The sequence below is a fragment of the Rhipicephalus microplus genome, chromosome 2 (assembly GCF_043290135.1).
Source record: "Rhipicephalus microplus isolate Deutch F79 chromosome 2, USDA_Rmic, whole genome shotgun sequence".
Taxonomy (NCBI): Eukaryota; Metazoa; Arthropoda; class Arachnida; order Ixodida; family Ixodidae; genus Rhipicephalus; species Rhipicephalus microplus.
The window spans coordinates 189,036,608-189,053,251 of record NC_134701.1 but is presented as its reverse complement, the minus strand read 5'-3'; the positions used below and the strand labels follow the sequence as shown (position 1 = coordinate 189,053,251).

Genomic DNA, 16,644 nt, shown 5'->3' with positions numbered 1-16,644 from the left:
CCGACCACCACCTCCTCGCTTTCAGAACCCTTGGCGCACTCTAGACAACCGCCCCATATGCTTCGCCTGTGGAATTGCGGGTCACGTAGCACGATTTTGTCGACGGCGTGAGTTTTTCCTGTGTGACGACGTCAGGCCCAAAAATAATGATTTACCCCCACGACCGGAGCCGGCTGTATATGTCGAGACTACCACCATGGAAACATTTTCACTTCGCCGGAACTTCAACAGACACCGGTCGCCTTCACCTCAACGCCGTTCCCTTTCTCCTATGCTACGTCGACCTCGCCCTGTCCCTGAGGAAAACTAGGAGCCGCAGTTCCGGGGGCAAGAACTGCGGATCTTTCGAACTCCACAAGACCTTGTTTTTCGCCGTCCAACGTCGTTGCTGTCTCCGTTGAAGGTATACCTGTTTTTGCATTGGTCGATACTGGCGCCGCAGTGTCTGTAATGACTGAAAAACTTTGCCGTCGACTAAAAAAAGTCACAATGCCTCTACACGACTTCGTTTTGAGCACTGCGAGCGAGCAACGAATTCGACCTTTTGCTGCATGCACAGCACGTGTCGTTATTGCTGACAATATTTATGTCGTCGAGTTTGTAGTGCTCCCGCAGTGTTCCCATGACATTATATTAGGCTGGGACTTTCTCTGCACTCATCATGCCGTCATCTACTGTGCTCGCGCGGAAGTGGAGCTCGCGCCGTTATGCGACGCTGCTTCACTCGACTCTTCCCTTTCACCTGCAAAAGTTTTCGTTGCCACCGACACTTCAATACCCCCGTTCTCGTCCGCCCTAGTTCCGCTTTCCTGTGACGTCTCTAGTGGCTCAACTGTTCTTTTTACGCCTTCTGAAACCGCTGTTCGCCGCAAGTGCTTCCTGATTCCTTTCACCGTTCTGAATATTCACGATGGATCAAGTGCAATTTATGTATCAAATCCGTTTCCCTCGCCTTCCGAGTTACTTTGCGGAGAGTGCCTGGGCTTTGCCGATGACATTGATCCCTCGAGTGCACGTGTAGTTCCTGACCACTCGACTACGCTACCTATTGATGCTGTTGATTGCTGCGCGTCATCCTCTTCCCCATCATTCACCGACGCAATTTCGCGCTGCATCGACACCAACCCTACGGCCCAGCAGCGCACCGACATCATCGCCCCTCTTCGAGCGCTTCCGCGCCAGCTTCGACCACCAGCAACTGACTTTGGGCCGTGCTTTCGCAGTATCTCACGAAATCGGCACTGGCCTTCACGCTCCTTTACGTCAGCGTCCGTATCGGGTATCGGCATCTGAGCGTCGCATAATCGCGGCACAAGTTGACGACATGTTGAAGCGAGGTGTTATTGACCCCTCTACCAGCCCGTGGGCCTCCCCAGTTGTTCTAGTCAAGAAAAATGATGGCTCAATAAGATTCTGCGTCGACTACCGCCGGTTGAATAAGATCACGCGCAAAGATGTTTACCCGCTACCTCGCATAGACGATGCCCTTGACTGCTTACAAGGCGCGGAGTTCTTCTCGTCACTAGATCTGCGTTCAGGTTATTGGCAGGTTCCCATGTCTGAGGCTGATCGCCCCAAGACGGCTTTTGTTACCCCTGATGGCTTATATGAATTTAACGTCATGCCATTTGGGCTCTGCAATGCGCCTGCCACTTTCGAGCGCATGATCGACAACATCCTCCGTGGCCTGAAATGGCAGACATGTCTGTGCTATTTAGACGATGTCGTAATATTTTTAAGCGACTTTTCAACGCATCTTCAGCGGCTCGAGACAGTGCTTACTTGCCTCACCGCCGCCGGTCTACAGCTCAACTTGAAGAAGTGCTGCTTCGGCGCTCGACAACTCCTAATTTTGGGCCATGTTGTATCTGGAGATCGCATTCTTCCGGATCCGACGAAACTCCGTGCCGTTGCCGAATTTCCCAAGTCGAAGACCTTAAAAGAACTTCGCAGCTTCCTCGTTCTATGTTCATACTTTCGTCGTTTTATTCGCAACTTCGCCTCCATCATATCGCCCTTGACTGACCTTCTTGCCGGCAACAACGACCTTTCTAGTTGGTCGTCAGCTTGTGATGATGCATTTGCCACACTCCGCCACCTTCTTACGTCACCTCCTATACTGCGACATTTTGATCCTCTTGCGCCGACGGAAATACACACGGATGCTAGTGGAGTTGGCCTCGGTGCTGTGCTCGCCCAGCGTAAACCTGGATTTGATGAGTACGTCGTCTCTTACGCCAGCCGTGCACTCACAAAAGCAGAAGCCAACTATTCAGTCACCGAAAAAGAGTGTCTAGCCATCATATGGGCCATAGGCAAGTTTCGACCATATCTTTACGGGCGCCCATTCAGCGTGGTTACAGATCATCATGCATTATGTTGGCTCTCCTCGTTAAAAGATCCCACCAGCCGGCTTGCCCGTTGGGCGCTTCGGCTACAAGAGTACGACATCCACGTCGTTTACCGATCTGGCCGAAAACATTCCGACGCAGACGCTTTGTCCCGATCACCTCTGCGATGTAGTGACAAGCCGCCGTCTTCGCCTGCCCCCGACGTATCTGCACTTAGTGTCAGTGACATGCGACAGGAGCAACGAAAAGATCCTTGGATCGCTTCACTTATCAACTTGTTGAATCAAACTCCCTCGCAAAATATCCCTAGAGGTATGCGCCGTCAAATACAGCACTTCGTTATCAGAGATGGTTTGCTATACAGACGTAATTATCTCTCCGAAGGGCGCCAATGGCTTCTAGTCATTCCCAGACGTCTCCGCTCAGACATATGCGCCTCCTTTCACGCCGACCCACAATGCGCCCATGCTGGAGTGTTGAAAACCTACACCCGCCTGTCCCACCGCTACTACTGGCGTGGAATGTATCGCTTCGTCCGTCGCTACGTACGTTCCTGTCTCGCTTGTCAACGCCGGAAGAATCCCACTCCAACTTCTCCAGCTCCACTACAACCCTTACCTTGTCCTGCTTGACCGTTTGACCGTGTTGGTATTGATCTGTATGGACCTCTTCCGATTACACCGGCTGGAAATCGCTGGGTAATCGTCGCTATCGATCACCTTACGCGCTACGCAGAAACTTCACCACTCTCTCCTGCGTCAGCCAGCGCCGTCGGTCGTTTCATACTGCATCAGATCATTTTACGTCACGGTGCACCACGTGAACTCCTGAGTGACCGAGGGCGTGTGTTTTTGTCGGACGCTGTCGAATCCCTTCTCAAGGAATGCCAAGTCATTCATCGCACCACCACCGCGTATCATCCTCAAAGAAATGGTATTACGGAAAGATTCAACCGTACATTAGAGATATGCTGTCGATGTACGTCGCAACCGATCACACCAATTGGGACAGTATTCTTCCTTTTGTAACCTACGCGCAAAATACTGCTGTCAGACAATCACTGGTTTCTCGCCATATTTCCTCCTTTATGGTCGCGAGCCCTCTTGCACGCTAGACACCATCCTTCCTTACCACCGGGATGTTGCTGAGTCGACGACGATGTCACAAGCTGCTAAATACGCGGAAGAGTGCCGTCAGCTTGCCCGCTCCTTCACAAGTGCTGAACAGCAACGCCAGAAACACCACCGCGATAGCCCGACGCTTCCGGCTTCTTATGCATCGGATGACCTTGTCTGGCTTCGCATCCCTTCAACCAGCCCTGGTCTCTCAACGAAACTGATGTACAAGTATGACGGACCTTACCATGTGGTTAAACAAACTTCACCCATCAATTACATCGTAGAGCCGCTTGAGCAGCCCCATGATCAACGACGCCGTGGACGTGAGACCGTCCACATAGACCGCCTAAAACCGTATTACGATCCCTCTATTGTCTCCTGCCCATGAGTCGCCAGGATGGCTCTTTTCCGGAGGGGAGGAAAATGTAGTGAAGAAGAGAAATGCTACTCAGAAGGGCAGGGGGTATGACTCAGTGGGTGAAGAAGACGACGTTTGGTTGGCTGGGGACTCAGGCTAGTTCCGCCATTACCGCTTGACGTGTCGTGACCGCTCTCCTGTTTTATAAAAGAGTGCCACTCTAAAACGCCTCATTATAATATATATATATATATATATATATATATATATATATATATATATATATATATATATATATATATATATATATATATTGTAGGCATTCATTAAGCACATCTACTACCTTTACACATATTCATCATCTTGAGTGGTCGTCACCTTCATCTGCTGTGGGGACTTGGCTTGTCTGAGTTCAGTGCCTTGGGCGTGGTCGCTTCATCGTGTCTTCTGGGCCTAATAAAGGTTGCCTTCACCGTTTCATCACAATATATATATATATATATTATGAAGCCATGGTAGTCTTGGTTGCGACAGCGTTTAATTGAGGAAAGACCTCGCAAAAACGAACGTGCAGAGCCAGTACACACACGAAGACGATGATGATGATCCAGAGTGGCAATGAGGACAAAGAGACAAGCGGATGATGGTGATTGTGATCATGCAGGGATGAGGACGATGTAAGTAACAAATGCCTACACAAATTCCCCCCCCCCCCCCCACTTGGAAGCGGACACCCTGGCCGCCGTAAATCAAAGTGACGGGGAACGTCGCGTGAAAGGTTTCATGCGACAAACGTGGACAATCTCTGTGCTGCGGTAGCGGCGGTCTGTTGGGGTGACGAGTGGCGTCACACGATAATTAACCGGCGAAGTCTGTTCTAAAACAATGTATGGCCCAATGAAGCGTGGTTGGAATTTGTCACAGAGACCAGGAGAGCGAATAGGTGTCAAAAGCAGCACCTCGTCACCAAGTTGCAAAGACACAACGTGGTGGGATTCGTCATAGATGATCTTCCACTCGTGCTGTCTCGCTTCATTATTGATGCGAGCCTGATGGCGAGACTGGGCCAGGCGGGAAATGTATTCTTTGCTAGAAGACTGACATGAATTTCCATGGCTGCTAAAGATGGAGACGTCGAGAAAGGTAGTCGGGGTGCGTCCGTACATGAGGTAAAACGGTGAGTAGCAAGTTGTTCGCTGAACGGCGATGTTGTAAGCGAATGTCAGGAATAGTGAAAGAGTATCCCAGTTTTTGTGGTCGGGTTGGACGTAAACGGCTATCATGTCTGCAAGGGTTCGGTGAAATCTTTCTGTGAGACCATTTGTCTGAGGGTGATAGCTTGAAGCTGTCTTGTGAGTAGTTCCACAAACGCGCAGTACTTCATTTACCATTTGTGACAGGAACACTTTGCCGCGATCACTAAGCAGTACACGAGGAGCCTTATGACGCAGGATTATGGCGTGAAGAATAAAGTCTGCAACTTCCACAGCTGAGCCTGTAATAACAGAGGAAGTCTCAGCGTAGCGTGTGAGGTGGTCCACGGCGGTCACTATCTATCGTTTGCCAGCAGATGTGACGGAGAAAGGCCCCTAAAGGTCAACACCTACAACCTCGAAAGGTGTTGAAGGGCACGGAAGTGGCTGTAGAGGTCCAGTAGGTGCAGACGTGGGGAGTTTACGACGCTGGCATAGGTAGCAGGAACCGACGTACCCCGCTACACTAGAAGAAAGGCCAGGCCAGTAATAACGACATCGAATGTGGTCAACAGTTTTTTTTAAACCAAGATGACCAGCAGTCAAGTCGTCGTGGAAGGCTTCGAGCACCTGAAGTCGAAGAGAGCGTGGCAGTACAGGAACCCAGCGCTGACCGTGAGGGTGGTAGACGTGGTGGTAGAGAACCCCATTTTCCAGCTTAAAGTGCAGGAGTTGACGACGGAGTCGCGTGTTTGGTGGATAAGAAACTCCCGAAAGGTGGTACATCAAGCGTCTGCAGTATTATATATATACAATACATATACAATATACTAATATGCTAATATTACTATGCTAATAAAAATACGCTAATACAATATATATATATATATATATATATATATATATATATATATATATATATATATATATATATATATATATATATATATATATATATATATATATATATATTTATATATACATATAGGATGATGAATGGGAGACGTGGCTTGGCTCATACGCCATGTTTATTCCATTCTCACTTCTTCCTCATCTACTTCTAGCCATCCCTGCCTTCTTGCGTCACAGGATTCCCCCTCCCCCCGAAAGATGGCACCGCTTACAAACTAAAACAAATTGAAGAAGAGAATAAACAAAATTATGGCCCAATTCGCAGTTTCACGTGCCGACGGTGTTCTACAATCTCACTAAATCTTCAACGCAGAGGGAGCAGTCTGGTGATTTCTATGACGACTCTGGCGGACGAGCTTGACTGTTGCGTTCTGGACAGGGTGCGCTACACATGTATACTGACAATAATGCTTCAACTGTTCTGGCGACTAAGCAAGGTTGGAACGCACTGTTGCATCGGTGGCCCGTATGTCGTCGTGGTTGTATATTTCGTCGTGAATGGTGCAATTCCGGTGCTTCTTGCTTTCGTGCTTTTTGACAGACTGTGATGAAGTGCCTGAGTGCTTGCGGTGTGCAAGCAGTGCCTCCGCGTCTTTGTCGGCGTTTTTTGCGGTGGTGCAGTCGGTGTAATAGCAAGTGCAGGGAGTGTCTTTGGTGACATTTTTTTTGTGTGAAAGTGCCTGACGTCTTGAATTAGAGATCTTATTTTTCGATGTTCTTCAATTGGTGAGTGCGCTTCCATCGAATTTTGCGTTCATCGATGCCCTCGTTGCAGTCTCTCTCGTTGTAGCATGAGTTTGTGAACTTGGCTTTGCTTGCTTTGCTGAGGCTGCTCAGGAGATGGCTGTAGTGGCGCCCCTTCTGGATTTGGGCATTCATTTCCTTCGGTGTTTGACGCGTCCTGTAGACAGCTGATGAATGGTCAACTGGTGTCTTGCTTGCCGGGCATAGTTGGTAATGCGTCATCATTGCTAGCGTGCTCTTCAGAGGCTTCGGTGACGGGTTTCATTATACGGGTGCTTCCGAAAGACAACTGTGTACGAGCTGATTTTGGCAAGTCTGCGGTGCCATAGAAATGACACGAAGCTCTTCAGGGGCTTATTTCTCGCTGTTCACTGCGAGTAGTTCTTGCGCCTGGTAGTGTGCGACGTTCGATGCGTCTGAGCCTTCTGTTTTGTTTGGACTCTCGAGGGAGTGTGCACAGGACGGTGATGCATGAAACCGTACGGAAGAAGAATGGCTTGGCAGGGAATTTTTTACGATGGGCCAGGTCATCTACCATGAATACGGCGTCTTTATAAGGCAAGTGGTGAACGTTAGAAGAGCTTGAAGAACCGCGTGGCGAAAACCCAGGTGGTGGACCACGTATGCGAGACGAAGAGTGAAGGGCATCAGGTGGTTGAGCAACGTCTCGTGTCATATGCTGAAGCGATGACTGAAATGCTGACTATTCCGCAGAAGGGAGGCGCGCTTGACGGTTGGGTTTTCCCCAATATACGCATGGCCTTCTGTAAGTCAACTCATGTGCCACTTCATCTTGAGGCAGTTGTCGATTCGCGCTGGGCTTTCGAATGGTTGAGGACTGCTTAGGAAATTGACGATAGTGTGCGGTTGTCTCTAGATGGTTGGCAATGAGTAGGTCTTGATCATTCTCGTTAAAACAGGTAATAATCTCCTCTTTGATTTTTTCCATGACTCGTCGTTCTCGAATATGCTGGTTAAGTAAAATTTAAATGCCTCATTGGTGACGTAGTCGCTGAAGTTTGTAACCATCTCCAGTTCCGACCAAGATGCAGCGGTAGCGTGGAGCTCGAACAGGTCGAACCAGTCTTGTAGGGTCCATCGTCTGCTGCTACGGTGTACTTGCGGATGGGAAGGTCAGTAGATGCTTTTGACATGATGCTGGTCGATGCGTAACGCTAGGCGCTCCTACGGTAGTCCATGAATGCTCAGGGTGTCACGTAGATAGCGACTGATGATTGGTCGCGTAGATGAGCGACTGATGAAGGGGCTGGTTGGTCTTCATCCTGTTTATTTATTTATTTATTTATTCAAAATACCTTACAGACAAAACAGGGCACTGTGTAAGTGGAGCATAAAAGAAATACGTGCACGAATTCGTACAATTTCCATACAAACAATAACATGAACTAATTGTCAATTATTATACAAGTCCTAACAGGAATAACAATGAGAAAATGTTAATAATAATTTTAATAGGAATACAACGGCAATAAACATCAGATGAGTATACGCGTGAGATAATGACGTAAAAGAAGTTAAAAAACAAGCACAAATTGTGAAAAGACTTTACATTATTCAGAATATAACATCACTGAATAAAACACAACAGAACTGAATGGCATGTTAGTATTCAAACCATCAAACAAAAGAAGTTTAAAGTAAGATAAAAAAAAGCGAGATAGTAGTAGTGAATAAACGCGTAGGTGCCGATTTCGATATGGATAAAACGAGCAGTTATTCTTGGAAATGAGTGAGTAGAAGGTGCCGGAATTTTTCCCGATTGCGTTCAGCTACGATTTCACCTAGAAGGCTGTTCCACATGCGGATGACACGGGGGAGTGCAGATGAGTTAAAAATCCATGTTCTACCGTATATGCGTGTGAATGAACGATGATCATTTGGTCTCTTTGATGTGAATGCAGATGTTTGCAATGTCAATGATAATGGTCTTGTTTCATGTACGTATTTATGAAATAATGAAAGGAGGTTTAGATCACGTCGGCTGCTCAAAAGGCAAAGTGATACGTTTTTTTAAAATTTGTGTTATGCTTGCACTATGATCGTAGTTTTGTGAGATTAATCTAGCGGCTCTATTCTGGATTGATTCCAGCATGTTAGTTAAATAGCTGTAATGAGGAAATGAAACAGCAGAAGCGAATTCTAGCTGAGGGCGAAAAAATGTTACGTAAGCTAAAGCATGTATATTTGTGGGCGTCTTACGTAGATTGCGGCGTATGTAGCCGAATGATCGTAAGGCGTCACTGCAGGTGTTGATGATGTGGGTAGTCCAAGAAAGGTTAGATGTGAAGGTTACACCTAAATATTTAAAAGAGTCAACACTAGATACGGTATTGCCAATAATAAAGTAAGAAAACTCAGAGTTAGAATGTTTGCGAGAGAAGGACATTACTTTACATTTACTTGAATTAAGGGACATAGACAACTATTACGCCGATTGCTGATGAGGTCGAGGTCATTTTGGATTACTATGTGATCACAAGTACTAGTTATTGCTCGGTAAATATATACAGTCATCAGCGAAAATGCGCACTTGTGAGGATAAATTACTTGGTAAGTCATTAATATAAATAAGAAAAAGCAGTGGACTGAGAACACTCTCTTGCGGCCCAGCAGAACAAACGTATGAAGTTGACTCGTGTGACGCTATGATGAATGGGAGACGTGGCTTGGCTCATCGCCATGTTTATTCCATTCTCACTTCTTCCTCATCTACTTCTCCTAACCATCCCTGCCTTCTTCCGTCAAACACACACACACACACACACACACACACACACACACACACACACACACACACACACACACACACACACACACACACACACACACACACACACACACACACACACACACAGATATATATATATATATATATATATATATATATATATATATATATATATATATATATATATATATATATATATATCTGAAAAGTGGAAAAGAGAAAAAAAGAGAAAAATAAAGAACGAGAGGGGCATTTCTTCAGTCTTCGCGCCGCTAGTGGGAAAACGCCTTAATTTTTACTTGAGATGCGATCGCTGCCACAGGGGACACAGTTGTTTTTTTTTTCTTTTCATTTTTATTTAGGTCCGTGCTTTGAGTGCGGCTTCTTAAAGAAGTATTGAAGTGGAACATTTTAAACAAAGTTTAAGACGTTTCAAAATGAAAAAAAAAAGTTTTTTTCTAGAGTTCTTTTTACATTATTTCGTCATCACAGGTTAACTATGAGACGAGGAGACGCAGGTTGAAGTTTCATGACTGAACTTCGCGTTAGAGCAACAGCGCGCGAACGCCACTCTGACGTCACGAATGCCAAAGTTTGTGTATTTTGGCAACATCGGTTCCAAAAACACACTGAAGCTATGTAATAAGTATTCGGGATTAGGGTGCCCGAGAACTCAATGTAAATTATTTTTACCCATATTTAATCATGTGAAGGCACAAGCAGATGCCGTCAAAATCTGTTATGTTACGGCGAGCTGATGCGAAATCAGGGTCGCCAGCCGTAATTACTAAAATTCCTAGATTGTTTCCTGGCTCCGAGGTAGCGACCACCGCCTCTTCTGATCCTCTCGTGCGCAGCCGGTGTCTGCCGCCATTTTCTTTTAAGCATGGAACATTTACAATTTTGTTTTGTTGAGTTCAGTTCAGTTCAGTTTATTACCTTAAAGGCCCCCCTTTCTAGGAGGGGCATTACATAAGGTGTGGGGTTTTATTTAGGTTAACAATAAGCAGTAAGGGTTGTTTTAGCATTGAAGATAATCAATAATACGGTCTTGAAAGGCAGATGATGAGGCGATGTTGGCGATGTCCCGGGGGAGGCCGTCCAGTCCGTGGCTGCTCGAAAAAAGAACGAGGCAGAAAAAGCAGTGGTGCGCGAAGATGGGCAGGAAACCTGAAATGGATGACTGGTTCGATGAGATATGCGTGCTGCGGCTAATCTATAAGGTGGGTGATTGAAGGAAGAATGAAATAATTTGTGATAAAGCACGAGAGTTGCAGTGCGGCGGCGCAAAGAAAGGAGTGGCAGTCCAGATTTCGCTTTCAAAGATGAAATACTGATATCGTATGAGTAAGATGAGGGAATGAATCTGGCAGCACGGTTTTGTGCCGCTTCTAATGCTTTGATTAAATACGCTTGATGTGGGCTCCATATGGCAGATGCATATTCTAATTTTGGTCTGATTAAAAATTTGTACGCAAGTAATTTTACATGTAGGGGGGCTAGGCGGAGATGGCGTTTGAGAAACCCAAGGGCTTTATTAGATGCTGAAACTACATTAGCGATGTGGGAACGCCATGATAAATCATAAGACAAGGTTATTCCAAGATATTTATAAGATGGTACTGATTCAATTGCGGTGTTAACGATGGAATAGTGGAAGCGATATGGGCTATGGCGACGAGAAAAAGACACGACTTTACATTTAGAAGGATTAAGGGTCCTTACCATGTGTTACACCAATTAAGCACGTTGTTAAGATTGGTTTGGAGATACAGGTGATCATGCTGGTTACTGATAGTGTGATAAATGGCACAGGCGTCCGCGAACATGCGAATGCTGCAGGATACATGGTCGGGCAAGTCGTTAATATATATTAGAAAAAGAAGGGGACCAAGGACAGATCTTTGGGGAACGCCTGATGTGTCTGGGAGAGAGTTAGATAGGTGGCCATTAACAAAGACTGATAGAGAACGGTTAGTGAGAAACTGTTCAATCCAACGAAGAATGTTAGGGTCTAGGTGCAGGTGTGAAAGTTTTAGCAAAAGGTGGCGGTGAGAAACTTAATCGAACGCTTTCGTATAGTCTAGAAAAATTACATCAGTCTGCATGTTACGGCCTAGGTTAGTGTGCAAGTCGTGAAGAAATAGCGCTAATTGTGTTGCGCAAGAGTGACCTTTACAAAATCCATGTTGTGATTGATGAAAAAAATTACATGAGCCCAAGAAACTTGCGATTTGAGAGTAAATGACGTGTTCCATGATTTTACAGGGTACACTAGGTAATGAAATGGGGCGGTAGTTCAAGGGTGAGTCTCTGTTATCTGATTTGTACACTGGAACGACCTTCCCCGTTTTCCAGTCATCTGGAATGATTCCTGAAGCGAGTGACTGTGAAAAAATCAAAGATAAATAGGCGACACAAATTGATTTACCATTCTTCAGTAGCTTAGAAGTAACTGATTCCATACCGGCTGATGATGAAAGCTTCATGTTATCGATTACGGACGCAATGCCTTCTTCGAAAAATGAGATAGTTGGCATGAATGCTTCGATGTTAACTGATGGTGACTGTGAAGCTGCGTCAAGTTCTTGAGTAAAGACAGATGCGAATGCGGTGTTAAATATTTTCCCACATTCATGGTCTGTCACTGGTTCATGCGCGTCGTTAGTCAGTGTGTTGTTGTGAGCCTGCTTTGGATTTAAAAGTTGCCAAAAATTTCTGGGGTTGCTGGTTAGTAGCTTTGGTAAGTCATCGTGATAAAATGTATGCTTGGCGTTCCGGATCTCAACTAGATATGATTTTTCCACTTAGAAGTATTTATCCCAGTCACTACGCGTGTCACGGCGTTTGGTCGAACGGAAGAGCCGTTTCTTTTTATTTTCCAGCCGTTTTAAACGTACAGAAAACCATGGCTTATTGTGATTAGTATAAAAGGTAACCCTCGGAATGAACATATTACTGAGCACACTTAATTTATTTTTGAATATTGACCAGTTTTCATGTACTGTGCGAGTGGGAAACACTGATTTGTACTCAGAAAAAAAGGTGTTAAGGTCTTCAGTTATTCCATCGTAGTTTCCCTGGTCGTAAAGGCATATTGTTTTTTCGGATGTGTACTTTGGAGCAGAACTGAATAAAAATAGAATATGTATGATTTTATGGTCACTGATTTCTGGGAGATAACTGATAGATGAAAGGTTGTCAGGACTGTTAGTTAGTATTAGGTCTAGGATGTTTGCTGTTTCTTGCGTAACGCGTGTTGGTTCCGAGACTAACTGACTCAGGTTAAAATTTAAACATGCGTCAATGAAGTTTTTAGCCTCTGCATGACATAATAATGAGGACATGCCTAGGTTATGCCATTCGATGTTCGGGTAATTAAAGTAACCAAAGAGAAGAATGCGAGCATTGGGGTAAGTGGCAACAAGTTGCCTTAGGCTATTGTTTAGGTGCCTACATGAGTCTGGATTAGTATGCGGTGGCCTATAACAAACGCCAAGAAGTACTGTTAGGGGAGGAGCGTGACAAATGAGCCATAATGATTCAATGTCGGACGTTACGTGTACAACGGAACATAATATACCTTGGTGAATTGCGACCAGAACACCACCCCCTCGAGTACACATTCGGACGCTACGATACACGCGGATTTCGGGTAAGTCAGTCAGAATTTCAGCGTCCGAAACGTTATCGTTGAGCCAAGTTTCAGTTTGTACCAGTATATTGCTTCCGGATGACAAAACAATGTTCGATAAGAGTTCGCGCTTTGGAAGGAAACTGCAGATGTTAGTAAATATCATGGAAAATGAGAGTAATTTGGCAAGTGCCGGGCGTTGTCGGTTTGTAGGTACATACGTACATGGTGACAGAGCGACTGCTATGTGATTTCTTTAGCTGTGCTAGACAATTTATCAAAAATATAACGTTTCGGACCGATGTGCAGGGTTTTATACCGCAAGGAGAACTTAGCAGATTTAGCCTTGGCAAATGCTATAATTGTTTTCGCGCGTGTCGAACGGAGAGCGAAAAGTCCTCTCCAATGCTAAAGTTAGTATTTCTTAATTTCCGGCCATTTGATAGGATCGAGTCCTTTGTTTTGTAACATGCGAATTTTACGATTATGGGACGATTTCTACCGAACGAATGACGACCAAGGCGATCAGCTCTTTCGAAGTCATGAGGTCCTACGGTTATTCCTAGAATATTATGGCAGAAATCGATAATTATTTTTTCGTAATCGTTCCATGTCTCGCTGTCAGTAGGGTCGGAGATGCCATAAAAGATGAGAATATTTCGACGTGGTCGATTTTCCGCGTCGTCTAGGCGGTCTTCTAACTCCTCGATCTTGCGAGACATGCTGCTTGTGTCTGCCCGCATCTTTTCGATGTCGTTTCGGATAGGAATAAGGGCCTGGTAGTGTGCTTCTAGGTCGGTCATCCGTTTTAATAAATACGTTAATGTTCTATCAGTAGTGTTTAGCTGAGACTTGAGGCTCTATACTTCACTAATTACTTTGGATTGGTCTGCGGCTATTTTCTGAAGTTCTGTCAACACGGCATCGTTTCCGCCAGGGCTAGTTTCCACATCACCTGACAACATCAACAAGGAATGAATAAGGGAAACACATTCGGCGGCAATAGCGAGACAGCACCGTGGGCTCGGCAACTGCACCAAGACGTAATTGCTAGTTTTTTTGCAAACAGCGCGTAGGATTTACTAACCTGCATCGCAAAGATTAGCGGGTTAGATGGCTGCGTTGAGGTGCAGTCACAGAGCCCACGGGGCGGTGCCGGCTGTGGGTGCGCTTTTATATGCAGGGGAGCTGTCGACGTCGATGATGATGTGGCCGTCCACAATGCTTTGGCCTCCGGTAGCCACTGCTCTCCTGGCGGCACGGTCATCCCGGGTCGGCTGGTGACGAGCGACAAGTGGTAGCATCCCGACGCCACTGCGAAGCACGGTAGTGCGCACCCCGATGACGCACCGGCAAAGATGCGCACCGAGGTCAGCAGTAGCTGGCTGGTGACCATATGGAAGATCGTCTGCATCGCAAAGATTAGCGGGTCAGATGGCTGCGTTGAGGTGCAGTCACAGAGCCCACCTCCTTTTCTCCTTTTCAGGTGCTGCTGTTGGTGCAGAGCCATTGGGGAGTGTAGCATCTGGTAGCTTTGCGGCGTTAGGAGTGCCAAAACCAGCGAAGCTGCCGAACGGGCCAGCCGAGGCTGAAGTATTGGTGAGCAAGCACGTCTACTGGTCTAAGTACAATAGCCACGCATCTTTCATCGGACAATATCCGAACGCGATGCGAGCAGGGAACGCGTTTCACCAGGTGCTGGAGGAGTGTCAGGAGGAACATGGGTAGTGAAAACGACTGCAAACCAATGAGATTCGTCTGTGGCGCCTGAATTGCTGTCGGCACTTAAGGAAGAAAAAGAATTAATCCAGGGATTTATATACCTTTCGCGCGTTTTCTCGCTTACCGAGCGTCTTCTCACAAAAGAGTGGTGCTTTTCGGAATTTTCAAAATCAAAATTTGCTCACGCGAGACACCTTGCTTTTCTCTTTAGTGCCATTTTCAAAGCTCAAATTCTCAAAATTTCTCTGCGTGGCCTCAGCTGTGGCAGCGCGTAACGGAACGCATCGCGGAGGCCACGCCTTCTGCTGTTGAGTGCCGGTAAGTTCTACGAGATGGTTTGGACGTCTTCTTGTGAGCGGGTCCTTGCGTGCACGACCAGGCGGCGCTCGCGCGCGTCCCAGCGCAGCGTTTTCCTCAGCCGCAGCGCCCCAACGACCAGAATATCAAGCACTTGGAAAAGAACGAAGAAGGACAGGCCCAGGTACATGCCGCTGATACCACCCAGGTTGCTGAGCACACGGGTCTCCTGTGAATGTATACAAGGAGGATGATTTCATGAAGGCCTTAGATGCCATATCAAACGGGGAAAGGGAACGTCGGCGTCAATACGATTGATTAAAAAATGTAACGATCATCATGTGATAACGCCGCCCCATGACGACTTAGTGCACGCCACATAATGTCACGTCACATGATGACGCGATCACATGACATCGCCGTTTATTCAAACGTGAACCGATCTCGAAGGCATTCCAAGACCGCGTCAAGTGTACGAAGATTACCATGCATGCCTCCTATCCAAGAGGCAGTGTAAAAACACGTTTTCTGCACAAAATCTTCGTTGGCAGTAGGAGGGGGTAAATGCACCCCCCCAAAAAAAGAATGTTTTCATCATCTAGTCGTTTTGGGCAAAGGCGTAAGCGGCAGTGTGACTTACGTCAAAGTGTAGAGCATCATTAGGTCAGATAGCAAAAGCTTCTGCCTGTGCTATCTGATCTAATGCTCTTTGCTGAGTTAAAAAAAAAACGGACGTTGTCCACCTATCCGGCTTGTTCATTCACGCTTGTCAGGTGGCGTCATTGAAGGACTCAATGCAGGCCACAACGAGACTATGAATGCTCGAAACCGGGTTAGATTGTAGGACCAGGTATAAAATATTATAATGAACAGAGATAACCAGGAAGTAATCACAACAATGAACTTAAAGCCGCTAAACACTTGAGAGGATGTGGGGGTATGCACTAAGCCGGTATACTTGAGAGGATGTGGGGGTATGCATTAAGTGCTACTCACATCGTATTTTGGGACTGATCTAATGTGCTCATAGGTGAGCGAGTCGAAGTACAGGACCAGACGAACCGGTGGCCTGCAAAGAGGAACAGCAGTGGAATCATTACTGGATCCATACGTAAATGAGGGGCTACTCTGAAACCCCCCGCGCTCCCATATATGAACGTACATGAAGGTATAGGCCCCGATCATAATACTGGCTGGGGTTGTACTTCCCAAAACCACAATATGATTATATGGGAGATGCCGTAGTGGAGGGATCTGAAAATGTTAACCATGTGGTGTTCTTTAACACGCACTGACATCGTGTTGTACACCGGCCTTCACCATTTCATCTCCATCGAAATGCCACCGTCACGGCCGAGATGGATCCTGTGACCTTCGGGTGAGCAGATGAGCCACTGTTCCACTGAGGCAAACACCAATCAGATTTAAAGACATGTGTGTTTCCATGTAATATGCGAATGCGTTTGTGCGTTCACGTGATTTGATTTTATGAGATATGGGTGCATACGTTTTACGAGACCCGCAGGTGGACGTGGTGTCACTTTTACAAAGCAACTATGGGCCTGC

The 16,644-nt window shown here is 46.2% G+C and overlaps 1 protein-coding gene across 1 annotated transcript in view; it reads right to left on the bottom strand.

The window, feature by feature from the left end:
* Positions 1–15,106: 15,106 nt before the first annotated feature.
* The window catches only part of LOC142793015 (degenerin-like protein unc-105), a 34,369-nt gene continuing 32,831 nt past the window's right edge, over positions 15,107–16,644 (bottom strand). Inside the window, exons 7-8 of the mRNA XM_075885725.1 lie at positions 16,075–16,147; positions 15,107–15,307 (exon numbers count right to left, since the gene is read on the bottom strand). Coding sequence (XP_075741840.1) covers positions 15,107–15,307; positions 16,075–16,147 — 274 coding nt within the window. The remainder of the gene's footprint in view (positions 15,308–16,074; positions 16,148–16,644) is intronic.